Here is a 14,473-nt window from a genome sequence, read left to right on the forward strand (position 1 = left end):
TTAAGGAAGGCCCATATGTTTTTTAAAGTTTCGGGGCTCTGGAATTGTAAGTCAGATCGTGAAATTTAATTGGCAAACTACAGCATTATAATGCAACCCTGGTCTTGCAACCTTGGCACTTCTAGTCTGCATTGCCAGGCAGAGAATAAAATTGGCAGTGCCTAACTGATCGCACAGCATCTGTTCTCCCTGGCATCACTGGGGGAGTGAGAGGAGTAAAGTTAGTGGATAACAACCAGTCTGGGACTCAACCAAGACAGGGGGTCAATTAGTGCAAGCTAGCAGCAGAGCAGTACGCCAGTGCGTCAGCCTCTTTTCGTAGTTGAGTAAAAGTGCTATCATGATACCTTTTTTGAAGGAATGGAAATGGTCAGGACGGCAGTTGTACGGAAATCAAGGAAGTTCTACAAAGACAGGGTGGGGATTGCTAGACTCTTTCCTTAGGTCACAAGCAAAGTTAAAAGTACTGAAATGACAGAATTTTTAAGACAGGGTGCTTTTCATCAGTTCGAGAGATGTGATTGACATACCATTGTATGCCTACCATTGTTCAAGGTCAGATCCAGCACAAGTTTTATGGACAGGACCTATTGAGAGGTTGGAGCAAGCCCTGCAATAAACATCAGGGCAAAGATTTGGTAAATACTCTGGAAACAGGCAATGGGGGGAGAGATGACGACTGTTCCCCTCTCCGTTTTAGTAACTTTCCAAGTGCTGTCTCTCACAAGGAATCTGTTATACCTAGGATTATCTGTGAAATTGTCCATCTTTCTCTAGGTTTCAGGTAAAGTGGTAGATTGCAGTATAAGATACACAAAGAATAATTTTTAAATTAAGCGTTAAGTGTATCAAAGTGTTACATTTAAACCAGAATGAGCTTTTAGTAGCTGACAATAAGGACGCCAGTAGGAAGCTTTTCTTGCATTGTCAGAAGTTGCAGACAGCAAGTCTGTGGTACTTTCATATATCTAAGGAAGCATAGGGCTTGTCTACATGAAGGTTGATAAACTGATCCGCTAGCTAGTATTGACAACAGCTTCCTCTAGCTACACTACAGGCATATAGGTGCTGCCTGTGCTAATTAACCACACCTAACTAGCCTGGATCTAATGTCATGCTGACAGAGGTATGCGTTCGTAGGATAGTACAGCACTATAGCCATTCACTGTACGGTTTAGATGTGCAAAAGCTAACTTGGACTGCATTGTGCCGTGATCTGCTTACCTGCTTCTGATCTTTCACCTGTCATTACAGGACCATGAATATTTATGAGGGAGAATTAAAATGGAACCTCTCCTTAAAAGCTTTTCTGTTGTTTATATTAAATGATGCGAACATTTAGGAAAAAGTAACATTGCGTTTTTATGACCCTTGTATTGACAGGGAAAATTGGTTATGTGAAAATAGGTAGCATTAAACAAAAAGTGCTACATATCTGTCCCTGCTTATTGCCGGGGAGTTGGACTAGATGACCTTTAAAGGGTCCCTACCAACCCAAACTATTTTATGACTCTATGAACTTTTAATGTTAATAGCAAAATCAGACTATTGAACAGAGTCTAGCCATAAGGAAATAATATTTTATGGGAATTTTTTTGCAATTACAGGCAAAACCATTTTGCAACCTGTTCTTCATAGATCTCAGATCTGTTGGAGATAGTTGTGATTGGAAGGTAGTAGTTGCATTGCATAGATACAGTGGTCCATCATTTACTGATTTCATGGAGTTTTCCCCATTTGTCATTATTTCTCCAAACATATTTTAAACTCTTTTGCATAGATCAATTTTTCCTAATATATTTGCTGTTTGCCTTTTTACTGAAAGGAGACAAAAAGTGCACTTTTAAAAAAACATGGTGCATCCAAATTAGCACAGTTTGTGTTTTGTGAGGGATATTGTAGCGATGGGTTCTCTAAAACGTCATCTTCTATGCCTGAAGCTTATAATTAGAAAGGGGTGAGACTTCCTTAAGCTATGTAAAATACAGCTAAGCTAAACCGGACTCTCTTAGGCTTCCTTTAAACATAATGGAGAAGGAGAAGAGTTTCCAAAGAGTGATTCATCCCGTTTCTCCAATTTGGGCTTCTAACTGAGATGAATTAGTCCATACAGGTGCATCATTCTTTAGATAGCTAAAAGGGTGAGGAGAGTTAAATTCCACCCTCAGTCATTACTTTTTCCTTCTACTACATAACTGTAGTTGTTTAAAGCTGCTCAGCCAAAGTTCAATTAGAGTTAACAACACACCTTAAGGAAATTCAGGAATTCTCCATTCATATCACTGATACAAAATAGTGGTGATGGACCTTCAGCCTTTCCACAGAAGAGGTAATTTCAGAGACTGAGAAAAACAGCCAATATAACACGCTTCTAGCAAATTACCGAGTGATCGTGTACACATACAAATTACAATGTCCAAGCAAAAGACTGTACTATTGTAGAGAGAGCAGAGATGTGTTCACTCAGGAAGACAGGTCGGCAACGCAGGCAGCTGGACTGCTTTAACGTGTAATGGTATGACTAGTTTGTAGAATTTATGGTAAAGCTGTGATGGCTTGCATTATTGCATATTTTCATCTGCCCTCCAGAAACAAAGGGCGTGGTTTAGATACTCATTTTAAGAATTCTAATATATTGAATGTCCAGTTGTGCCTGACTGGGGAGATGTGCTTCTAGGAACAAATTACTAATATGTATCCTTTAAGTTGTGGGTTTAATTTAAAATTCTCATATTTTCAAAAAGCATTACCGGGTTTGGCTTGGTTGGGTTGGTGTGTTGGTTTTGGGTTTTTTTTGCTAAGGGAAACCATTACCAAAATCTGATTTGCTGGGTGGCAAAACTGTTTTGAGACTGCTTTATTTTATTTTAACCTAACAAGTTACATCTTACAGTTTACTTTTCAGTATGCTTCTCTTAATACTTCTGATTTAAGTCATTTTAAGATCAACAATTCAGTGTTCTGAGAGAAGACTCAATGAGAAGTACTGCTGTCATTTTATAAAAGAGGCGATGACAAATTTATACCCCAATTCTTTCATTTTTTTGTCTTAATTCAAGAGTAAAATTTTCAGAGAAAGGCTGTAGAAGGGACTGGGAATGGACATTCCAGATTTAAACTCTGTGTTCTGCTCTTTGTATCATTGTATCACCTTTATCTTCCATATTTTCCTTAGGCTCCTAAGGGAGAAAATTCATGTGCACAGGCACAGTACAACCATGGTCAGGTCTGGCATCTTTAGGGTTTGCCCCAAAGCAGTAGTAGTAATAACTTACATGCTAACAGGTTCCCCTCATTTCTTCAGGCTTTTCAGCAGAACTTAACTGAAGGCATTTAACCTGTGCAGTGTGAGACTTCAGGTAGCTGGGAAGCTCACGTGTCTTTGCTCGTAGGAACCTGAAAAGAGCATTACCGTACTTATCTGTGCAGTACCAAGAGCTAAACACTTGACATAAATGTCCTGACAAAAGGCTCTGCATTGTCCACGTGCTGGTTAGTACTGCGCTGATAAATTATTCTTCAAGCATCCAACTTATTTTCTCTTTGTCTTGTATAAACTTGCTTACAGTTCCTTCTTATATTTCAGCAGATGGCACTATAACTTAATTTCCTTGTATGCTATCAATATCTGGACATTTAATTCAGCTTCACTGAATGTTTTTGTTTGTAAATTTTTAAACCTCAAGAATGTTAGAGATAAAAAAATAATATCTGATTTGTTCATATTACTTTTCAAGGCCTTAATTTATCAAAATATCTGAGTTTTGGAATAGTGTAAAAATTAAGTTGATTTTGCCACCTATTAACAGGATGAAATGTTTCCCTTTTTGCAGTTCAGATCTAGTGCTCCCTGAAGGTAGAGAAGAGCCAGAATCCCAGACATCTTTTACATGCTTTACCCAAACCTTGTGGGGAAAAAAAGAGGCAAATAAATATTAATTGTTTACTTATGCAGATGGGAATGCATCCAGTGTTTCAGAAACGAAAAGATTTGTCATGACAGTCAGTATGCATTATAAATTCGCCTTTATTTTTCCAGTTAAACCAATTAAGATGCCTTAAACTGCAAAAAGAAATCTATTTGTTAAACCTTATTTTTTATTGTGTATAAATACACAATATAAAGGGAGATGAGTTCATTATACCATACTTACACATCCAAAAGGTTACATTTTCTCAGTAAATACTGAATGAAAAAATAACATGGTTCAGAACATTCTAGTTTGATCGATTTTTGGTGAGAAAGAAGGTGGGAAGTGTTTGCAGCAGATTTCAGCGTTTACTATAGTTTAAAATATATGATGTAATCCTGGGGAATACAGTCTTGTTTTATCTTCCCTGTGTAAATCCCAAATTCGGGGCATCCAGGTCCCGTTGAAAGAAAGAGGCTTGCTTTCTGTGAGAGAAGAGAGAAGAAAGAGAAATCTGTGCTTTACCATATTGATCCTGTTTTCTCTTCTACCTGCGATCTTCTCCAGTGTAACACTTTTATGTGTGGGTTCTTCAGTGGGTACTCTGAGCAGTTAAGGGCTGTCTGCCTCACAGAGTCGCTTTGACCAGCTCTGTACTTCATGGGTAGCGTAGAGTAGATTTGATAGAAGAATACAATAACAACAAAGCAGGGTGTGGTATAAACATTAAAGAATTCCTTTTGTCAATTTAGATAACACTGCATGCAAGTGGAAGGTATGCGACAAAGAAGGACGTGGCAAAACCTCTGGCATTGAAATCCCAGTGCATCTCACAAGATGGATTTCACATACGATAGACGCGATTAACTTCTCTTTCTCCCTCCAAGTTTTTCCAGCCTGAAACTTCTTAAAATGCAGTTGGGGCATGAGACTTGCTTTTTGAAAATTTTGCTGCTGTTAGATTGTGTTCTGTGTAGGTAGCCCAGTCTTTGATTTGGTACTTTAAAATCACCCAGTATTATTCTACAGCTATATGCTCCCTGGGGAAATTAAGATGGATTAGAGGTTTTGTGCATCTATGTTCCTTTGTTTTTCAGAATGTAATGATGTGTATAAATATAAAAATCCACTGCAGTTGGAAAATGAACTTCTTACAAGACAATTATGATCTCTACTTCATCAGCAATTTAAGATTTATTTTCACTAGATTAAGAAATTGTGTATTTTAGAAGAACCGTGCTGATTACAAAGCTATGGTAAAGGAGGTATAGTAGACTGTAAAGTAATGAAGATGTTCCTTTAACTATCTTATGATTTTTCATGCTATTTATATGTGAGACCAGTATTCATCAAAATACGTATTTTCCATTACTGGATTGGCTGTATCCTAACCTTGCAGTGCTTATCCTCTATTTAAAACTCAGGAAGAAGAGGAGACCAAAAAAAATACATAAATCTGTTGTTTTCTGAACTCTTCTATTAAAACTTGTGTTCTTTCTCTTGCAGTGAAAACTCACATGCAGCAAGGATTAATTTCTGTTGCTGCTCGTACTGTGATAACACATCTAGTCAACCACTTAGGCCACTATCCTATGAGCGGAGGTCCTGCTATGCTAACCAGTCAAGTGTGTGAAAACAATGACAATCCATACAGCGAAAGCCCTGAACTTTCTCCTGAACTTTTTGAGAACCCAAACCTTCAGTTCTTTGTGTTAAACAATACTTCCCTGGTGTCTTGCATACAAATCCAAGCAGAAGACGACATGCCTGGGGGAGGACTGTCTGCTGGACTTGCGTCTGCTAATTCAAATGTTAGAATTATAGTGCGTGATCTGTCTGGCAAATACTCGTGGGATTCGGCCATTTTGTATGGCCCATCATCTTTGTGTGGATCTTCACAACAGACTTCTTTTGCACTTTCATTATCTCAGCAAGATAAACCAGAAGATGCTTTTTCATCCTTTGAGCACGTGGAGGATGTATCTGCAAGGGATGGAATTACACTCCAAGTAAAAAGGAAATTTAGAGACACTGTGCCAACATGGGATACCATTAGGGATGAAGAAGATGCCCTTGATGAGCTCCTGCAGTATTTAGGTGTTACAAGCCCTGAATGCTTACAGAGAACTGGTGTCTCACTCAACATTCCTGCTCCTCAACCAGTCTGCATCTCAGAGAAGCAGGAGAACGACGTCATCAATGCAATTCTGAAACAGCACACAGAAGAGAAGGAGTTTGTTGAAAAGCATTTCAATGATTTAAATATGAGGGCTATGGAGCAGGATGAGCCAACCTCACAAAAGCCCCAGTCAGCATTTTACTACTGCAGATTACTTCTCAGTATATTGGGAATGAATTCTTGGGATAAAAGGTAAAAAGAAAAGACTCACAATTTATGAACTTTCTTTTAAGGAATTGTGCTATTCTTACCATGTAATAATAGTTGATCATAGAGTGGGTTAAGCCAAAAATACTCCAGGCCAGCCAACAAAAGAGGAGAGGGGATGTGCAACTAAGGGGAAAATGGCAGTTTTCTTTTGCGTTTCAACTTGTCATTTAGAGAGACAGAAAGGAGGAACCTATTGCCTTTATTGCTATTTATATTTTTTCCTTAGAACAGTGTTGGAAGGCGAATTGAAGGAGTGATATCTTTTCTAATAATCCTTTCAACAACTGTACTAAGGGGTACTACCATGGGTAAAGAAGGCATCTTTATTTTTTTTGCTTTCTTTGCTTCCTGTGGATGTTCCTGCAAAAATCATTACCTTTCTGTGCCGGAGTGAGACTCCGCAAGTGTTGTATTCTCAGCTATTGTGTTGCTGGACACTGTCCTGGCTGCTTTGCCTGCGAAGAGCATGCTTGCATGCAGCCTCAAAGCATTGCATCTGTGTTAGCTAATGAGAAAGATGTGTTCCCTACTATTTATTTCAGCATTGGCAATGTTTGGGTATTGTTTGGGTATTGTTTAGAATAACAGGAAACAAACCAGATTCAGTTACCAAAGTAATGTCTGTGTTGACATTATTATTTTTGTGGGGGTGTAGTTAGGTGTATGTCTGCATATACATGTGGGTATGTACAACTATTAACATCCTAACATTTAAGGGTCCTTCTGAAATCTGCGTTTGCCATAGCTGTCAAATTCCGTATTAGAGGCATTGAAATATTTTCTTACTGTGAAGGGAAATGGATATTCTGTAAAACAAAAATAATATGTGTTACTGGAATTGGACAAAATTTTGGTGTTATAACCCGTCTTATTTAGGTCTTTAATTCCTCAAGGCAGTCTGGTTTTGAACAGTATTGCTCTTAAACTCATTCCACTGTGTTTTGTGGGAAACATCTTAAGCGCAGTTTAAAAGAAATGAAAAGTGCCTTTCTTGCTCTAACATATTGTTTTGCTTTTTCTTTAAATTGTTACAGCTGGGTGGTTGACTAGCGAGCTGTGTTCTGCTCCCTTCCGCAATTCAGAATAGCACAAGCTCCGTGTTGAATGCACTAACTCCCTAGGACAGTAGATTATGGGAGTGTCTTTTGTCACTAAGCATATATATTATGGCCTAGTAAAGTGCGCAGCTTATATATGCGTTAAAGGGAGTTCTGTCTGTTCTTCTGTAGAGAAGAGATTGATCGCAGTTGGATCCAATAGTTTGACAGAAAGAAAGTGGAAAGAAATAAAGGTTGTACTCAGGGCTATAACAGATATAGATTTCCTGGAGTAAAAAAAATTGCTGGTATATTTTTTTAAAGATATCTTAATGTTTTATATAAGAAAGGACTATTGAAAAGGCAAAAGCATTTGTTAACTGTTCTTGAACGGACCTGGAAATGTTCTTGCACCATTCTTGTACTGTTCTGTGTCAATCGGTGAACAGGTGATAAGAGTTACAAATTTCTCTGTTTAGAAGGAGCTTTCATCTCCTGAAGAAAAATGAGAAATTACTTCGAGAACTCAGAAACTTGGACTCAAGACAATGGTAAATTCTTTTAATGTCCGCCTGCTTATTTGTTTTAAGTTTGCTTGTACTTTAATGGCACCAATTGTGTAGATGTGAGTGTTGAACTAATTTTTTAAAGTTTTGTAAATCATTCATGTACTTTGCACCGTATTGTAGTTATTGGTGTTATATTGAAGTTACATTGCTGTTATTTGTAGAGTGAAACTCTCCAAGTAGAATATCATGAGATAGAACAACCTTCAAAATAACTTAAAATTATGAACATTTGTATTCATAACATGGAATAGTTTTAAAACTTTGATATATCAAAGTCTCCACATTTTAAGCTTCGGCTAATGGTTTAGCTGTTTTCCAACGCTGTTAGTATTTGAAGACATGGGATTGTAGTTGGAGCTGTAGCACAGAATTAAAAACTTTGAATTGTTTTTGTAGAAGCTGAAATAAAATCCAGTGGAGGTTTTAGGAGTGTGAGAAACCTCCTTCAGTTGCTCCAGTGTCTCACAGCAAGCTATGAGCAGAAGCTGTTGCTATAGTACTTAAAGATTCATCATTCAGCTGCATAAAATGTACTTGCCACAGCATTCACAAGGCACTGTTGTTAATGGACTGTGCAGTGTCGATAATGCCTGTGTTACAAGTTTTGCTCATTTCAGAAGCCCAGCTAATTCCATTAGCAATTGGTACTGACAGCACCATCCTACATCTTAGAAGTGATGAAAGCGGTAAATGATGTTCATGTACAGCAAAACTTTAGGCTCTGCAGAAGACCAGACTAGAAAAGAGAGAATGGGAATGTGGAAATATAGAAGGTCTTCAAAAAGAAGCCATATAGTTGTACGTTACTTCGACTGTCTTTTTTCGATGTTTTAAAAACCATGCTCTGTGTGTACTGTTCGCACATTTTGGTTTCGTATTCGTAAAGGCACTTCAATGCAGTGACCATCCTCTGTTTTACAGCCGAGAGACACACAAGATCGCAGTGTTTTATGTTGCTGAGGGACAGGAAGATAAACACTCCATTCTTACTAATACTGGAGGAAGTCAAGCCTATGAGGATTTTGTAGCCGGTCTTGGCTGGGAGGTATTTATTAAAACTTTTTTTTATCCTAAGTTTGTTTACAGAGAAAATTACAGATCCCTTTAGATGTTCTAAGTCTTTGTCTCTTTAGCATTACTTACAAGTACTGAAATACACCGTTTTGCAAGTAGGATTTAGAGAATAATTCTACTTTTAATTTCATTATCAATACCAGCTATTTAATTTTAAGCTCTTTCAATTTAAGAAAGTTTGCGCAGTCAGAGATGATTTTTTAGTGTGCAGTCCTGTACTCAGCTTTCATGGACTGATCAGGAGGCATCTTGATTTGCCTGTAGGCCTGTAAAGTGCTAAATCTATTGAAATTTGAGATTTGCTCAAATTTGGGAATCCAAAAAATACGAACGTGAGCTTCTTTCTTCCTCCCTTCTTCCCACCTTCCCCTGCAGGCATGTAGCCGTTGACACACTCCACTCCATGTCTCTTTAAGCAGTCAGAAATACTGTGATGTACCCTGTCATCTACATGGACCTGCAACTCTTTAGTCACTAGTTAGATACTGTTATGAGGATTTCCTCTTTTGCATCCTTTCTTTCTGCTGCACAGGATTAACTTCCGTTGTAAAGTTCAGCTTGGCACTGTTGCACAGAAGTACAGGAATCACTCCTGCTCCTGACTGGCTGCATGTTTATTTCCCATGTTCCTGATTCTTCATGAGAAAAAAAAAAAAAAACAAACCAAACCACATTAGTGTCTTCAGATATCCTTCTTTAGTGGGTTAATTCTCTTAGCCTTTATTAGCTAGGTTAAAGAATTGCTAATTTGCATTAATATTCCATGATGAGACATCTAATATTTTAACTTCTTAACATTAAATTCTGGATCCTTTATTAACATAAAAGCAAATATATCCCACCTGAGATATAGTTTTATTTAGGTACTGCTGAAAAAGTGAAATAGCACATTAAGCATCCTTATTTATTTCAGTGTCAAACTATTTCCCGTAGAACTAAGACTTACAAACTTATTTATGAATTATCAGTTAGTCTCCTGTGATTTTTTTTTTTCATATTCACAGAATGAAAATTTATCAGGAAAAGATATGGAAGGTAACAAGACAAAACTGTCTTGCTACCATGCAGGGTTTCTTCAGAGCTCAGGTCAGGGCTGATGATCACAGCATTTTAAAAAATTCAAAAAGCACAAGGAAATGACTCCAGTCAACTGATCAGGGAGTAGTGCACTAAATTTTCATTTGCACAACCTCTCCCTTTCTCTGACCTCGTCTTCCTGGTGGTGACCTTGGAGTACAGAGTGCCACTGCTCTGCAGTTGCTTATTGTCAGTCTAGGCAGCAAATCTGAGCTCTTTTAGATAAGCATAACTGTACTGCTGTGAGAAGAGCCTTCACTTTTAAAAATTCAGTCAAAAGTACATTTTTTAAAAATTCTATGTAAAAAATGTATTTATCACCTGATATTTTTTTTTTCCTCCTAATGCTTCCTGGGCTTTACTTCTAGGTAAATCTCACAAACCATTGTGGCTTTATGGGAGGACTGCAAAAAAACAAAAGTACTGGTTTGACCACTCCGTATTTTGCTACCTCGACAGTAGAAGTAATGTTCCATGTGTCAACAAGAATGCCTTCTGATTCAGATGACTCTTTAACAAAAAAGGTAGGTGTTTCTGAATAACAGATTTTCTTGTGGTAATAAACCCAGAGAAATTAGAGTAAAAGAAAACCAGGTAACTTTTTCTAACAAAAAAAAAATATCATAATACCTTTACCTGCTAATAGTTGGTATTTTACTGAGATATGTTAAGCCATATAAATTATTCTCTACCAATTTGTAATTTTGCCATAGTGGTGATTTTTGCCATCATTGCAAATGTTGGCAAGATCACCTGTATAGTGGTGAAAAATGAAGGGAGGTAATGTTTTGTGTAGAAGAAAAAGCATTACATCCGAATGATGTTTTAATACCTTGAGACTTTAAATGACAATTAAAAAATGTCATTATTAATAAATACGTGGTGAGTACTTACTAGGATGAGTTTTTATTCGCTGAAGAGTCATGTGCTGTCTCTTAACATAATTTTCCCTTCCCAAAAAAAGTTAAAAATATTAAGAATTCAACAATGTTTATTGCATTTGAGGTGTTTTGTCTTGGAGAAGGCAGAAATGCTCAACAGTGATATGATCTCTTATAGCCACATTAAGAAAAAAATGTTTTTCTGTATTGGTATTTTTTTCTTTAGAATTTAATAAATTTCACGTTAGTGATAATAAGTTACAGTCTCAAACATGTGTCCTATTATGAATGAACAATTGGCTATCATTAGACTGTCCCCCGTCCTGCGTACATACATCTTCAGTTGTGCTAATCCATTCAGCAGACACGTTAATGAGCACTGGTTGAAGTGTAATATTGGAGGAACTGAAGCTGGTTGACCTCAGCATGGAGTTTAATACTTGTAATTAAATTAGACAGTAGACAGTTAGTAAAGAGAGAAATAGCCATGCCTCTGGCAAGCTTCAATTATTAATGACTTTTTTGTTCTTTGTGTTCAACTTGAAGAAAAAAATGTTATTGTTATTATTATAGACTGACTATGAGCTCTAACTTCTCACCGTCACATCTTAGGTTGGTTTCTTTGGTGGTTTTCGTTTTTAAATTAAAAAAAAAACATTTCTTGTATGCCTATGGTGCTGCATCCTTTCTGTTCTTTATTTCCTGAAGTAGAGACAGGGTAATACTTAGGTTGTTAAATGATTTATAAAAGTTGTTTAATAGCCAAAATAACTAATTTTAAAATAAGATTGTTGCTATTGTTCTAGTATAGAACAGTGTGTGTATATTTTTTTTTCCTAAGTTGACTGGTTTCTGTATTTTTTAAACAGAAACTTAGTTTTCTAAAACACAGCTTGTAATTATCCTTACAGTGTTTCTTTAAAATCTGAGTTAGAGCATTAAAAAGTGTTGACAAGGGGGAAGATAGGTCACAGTGAAAATTAATTAATAATGATTTGCAAATGCTGTGGACTTCAGCAGAACAGGATTCAGGAGCACCCTGAAACTACACATAGCTGTTCCTGCCAGGCAAGGCTCAGTGCTGGTCCAATCCTCCTGTGATTTTAGCTTGTGAAAATGGTGTCAGCTGGACTTTTTAAAAACTCCAGCTTGCCCCAGGCCTATTTCTTTCCTCCTTTACCCCAAATCTCACTCTTCAGTAGTTTGGAATATTCGAGGTCTGTATGGATATGTAGAGTGTATCAAAAGATTGGTATTATATTTGCAGCTCAGCTACTGACAGGCTGTTGATTCAAGCTGCTTTATTTCTCTGTGGCTTTCTTTCCTGTTCTTCCTTGGTGTGTGGTTTTTGTTCTTCTTTTTAAGCCCAGTTTTCTGATGAATGGAGGCTTGTGAGCCTGCCTTTATGTCTCTTCTCCCTTCCCTAACAACTTTTGGCCCATTTCAATCAAATTTATTAGAGATATGTTTCAAAGGTGTTAATTTCATGTGTGTTTCATGAAGGTAGGCTAAGTAAAGGAGATAGCATGAGAGACTCTTAGTGCTCCTACTCAGCAGGTAAAGACTGCATGGAAAGAAGCATTAGATATCAAGGAACCAGCAGCAGAGAGAGATGCTACGAAAGTCGTCCCAAACTTGAGAAAAGCATCAACTGAAGTTTACATCTTGGGAGAAATGAGCAAGTGGTATCAGGAGACATGAGTAGGAAAACAGGCTGAATTCTTTTCCTAGTTCTGCAACTCCTTGTGCTGCTTAGACTGAACACATGAGCAGAAGGAACGCGTTTTATGAGATGCTGTCCTGCTCACACACATTATAGGGGAACCTCAAAATCATTTGAAAGCTGTGTGTGTGCTAATAATTGCCATTGCTATGAGTGCGTGTACTGTTCATGACCTCCAGAGAAACTTGAGTTTTGAGCTTCTGTACAGGTCTTTCATGTGCTTTCTCTGTCTGTTTCATTCAGTGGGAGAAAAACAAGCAAACTTGCAGTAGTTGGCTTAGAACTGCTGCTGTTTTTTATATTGTAAATGTGCCTAGAGGTGCATGATAGGTTCATCTTATAAATGGAAATTAAATTAAATTAAAACAAAACTTCTTCCTGCCAGTCCAACCATTGCAAAATCAAGATTCTGCTGTTTCAGAGGCTAAGCCAATTTTAAACTTACTTTCCATCAGTGTTACAGAGTAGTAAATAAAACTTTTAAGTGACTTGGATACCTCTGAAGCATTTGTTTCTGAAGACATGAAAAAGAGCAAAAAAAGACATGAATTGAGGGAGAACAGATGGAAATCCTCTGAATGTGTAAAGGAACTTAACATTGAAATGCACATATAAAATAGGTATTTAATTTGCAAATAGTAAATTAAAGATTTAACGCTGATAATACAGTCCATTTTGTTTTTCTTAGAATTAAAGGTTTGAATAAAAAGTATTTACAGTACCTGTACAAGAACAAATATGCAAAGAAAATATCATGACTAAATGAAACTGAAGACTCTCAGTCCACAGAGTGAGAAAGCTCGCGTATGTGTCTCTACAGCTTATCATCTGACTAGCTCCTCCTTCCTTAGCCTGATAAAGGAGTGAAGGCATAGTAGGGGAGAATATTATACACTAGATATGTAAATAAAAAGTAGTAATGTTATTAATGATTGGGATACTAATTCACCGTGGGCTTTGGGTGTATTACATATTCTAGGATATGTGTGACATCGTCCTGACCACATTAAAGATTTATAGCTAGTTTGGTTTTTTTTTATTATGGTATTAGCACGTATTGGGAACTTGAAGGTTTATAGATGTAAATTATTAATAGAATTTTGGGGGGGAGTTACAATTAAGTACACACGTTGCTTAAAAAAACCACGACCAAACACAGCATAGTTGTTGGAACAAAGTTTTGGGAAAAATTCAGCTAGAGGGTACATACACTGTAGACAGCAATGCTGCTCACATTTAATGGGCAAAAGTAATGCAGTAAGCCGTTGTTTCAGATGTTTCTGCTCCTTCTGTTCTTTTTATAATAAACATTTTCCTTTTTGAAGAAGAAAAAAGTTGGGGCTAGCTGTTGTATCATAAGAAAACATAATAGCCTTTTTTTCTCCCTCCTTTAGGTAAGTGGGTATTAGAAATTACAGTAATTTTGGCAAGAGTTCAAGGGTTAATGCAACAGATAAATAAAAGGAATTTTCTGTAAATTGAGCCCTGCATTATTTCACTTGTCTTGCCTTTCCAAACCTAACTCATTTAATTTTAAAAAGTAAATACTTAAATTCTTCCTGACAGTGTGCTTTGCTTTTACTATCGTTTATTACTTCAATTATACTTGGTATCACTTAGAACAATCTGCCATTTGGAAATTTCAGTATAGCCTGCAGCTTAGTATTAAGTCTGGCTGCTATTGTAACATGTACAGCATATGACACTAATGTATCAAAATTAGATTTGATCATCCCTCCTGGTTATATTTATTTCACGTTTCTTTTGTATTCAGTTAACATAAATGTATTAGGAGAGCTGACACATGATGAT

The 14,473-nt window shown here is 36.9% G+C and overlaps 1 protein-coding gene across 14 annotated transcripts in view; it reads left to right on the forward strand.

The window, feature by feature from the left end:
* The window catches only part of RALGAPA1 (Ral GTPase activating protein catalytic subunit alpha 1), a 135,727-nt gene that overhangs the window by 81,742 nt on the left and 39,512 nt on the right, over positions 1-14,473 (forward strand). For all 14 annotated transcript variants that reach the window (XR_010070997.1, XM_063334399.1, XM_063334401.1 and 11 more), the window contains 4 exons: positions 5,418-6,282; positions 7,817-7,888; positions 8,828-8,951; positions 10,426-10,581. Coding sequence is in view for 13 of the 14 variants with exons in the window: in XM_063334399.1 (XP_063190469.1) it covers positions 5,418-6,282; positions 7,817-7,888; positions 8,828-8,951; positions 10,426-10,581 (1,217 nt within the window). In the remaining variant the exon portion in view is untranslated. The remainder of the gene's footprint in view (positions 1-5,417; positions 6,283-7,816; positions 7,889-8,827; positions 8,952-10,425; positions 10,582-14,473) is intronic.

Source organism: Chroicocephalus ridibundus, chromosome 4 (assembly GCF_963924245.1).
Source record: "Chroicocephalus ridibundus chromosome 4, bChrRid1.1, whole genome shotgun sequence".
NCBI lineage: Eukaryota > Metazoa > Chordata > Aves > Charadriiformes > Laridae > Chroicocephalus > Chroicocephalus ridibundus.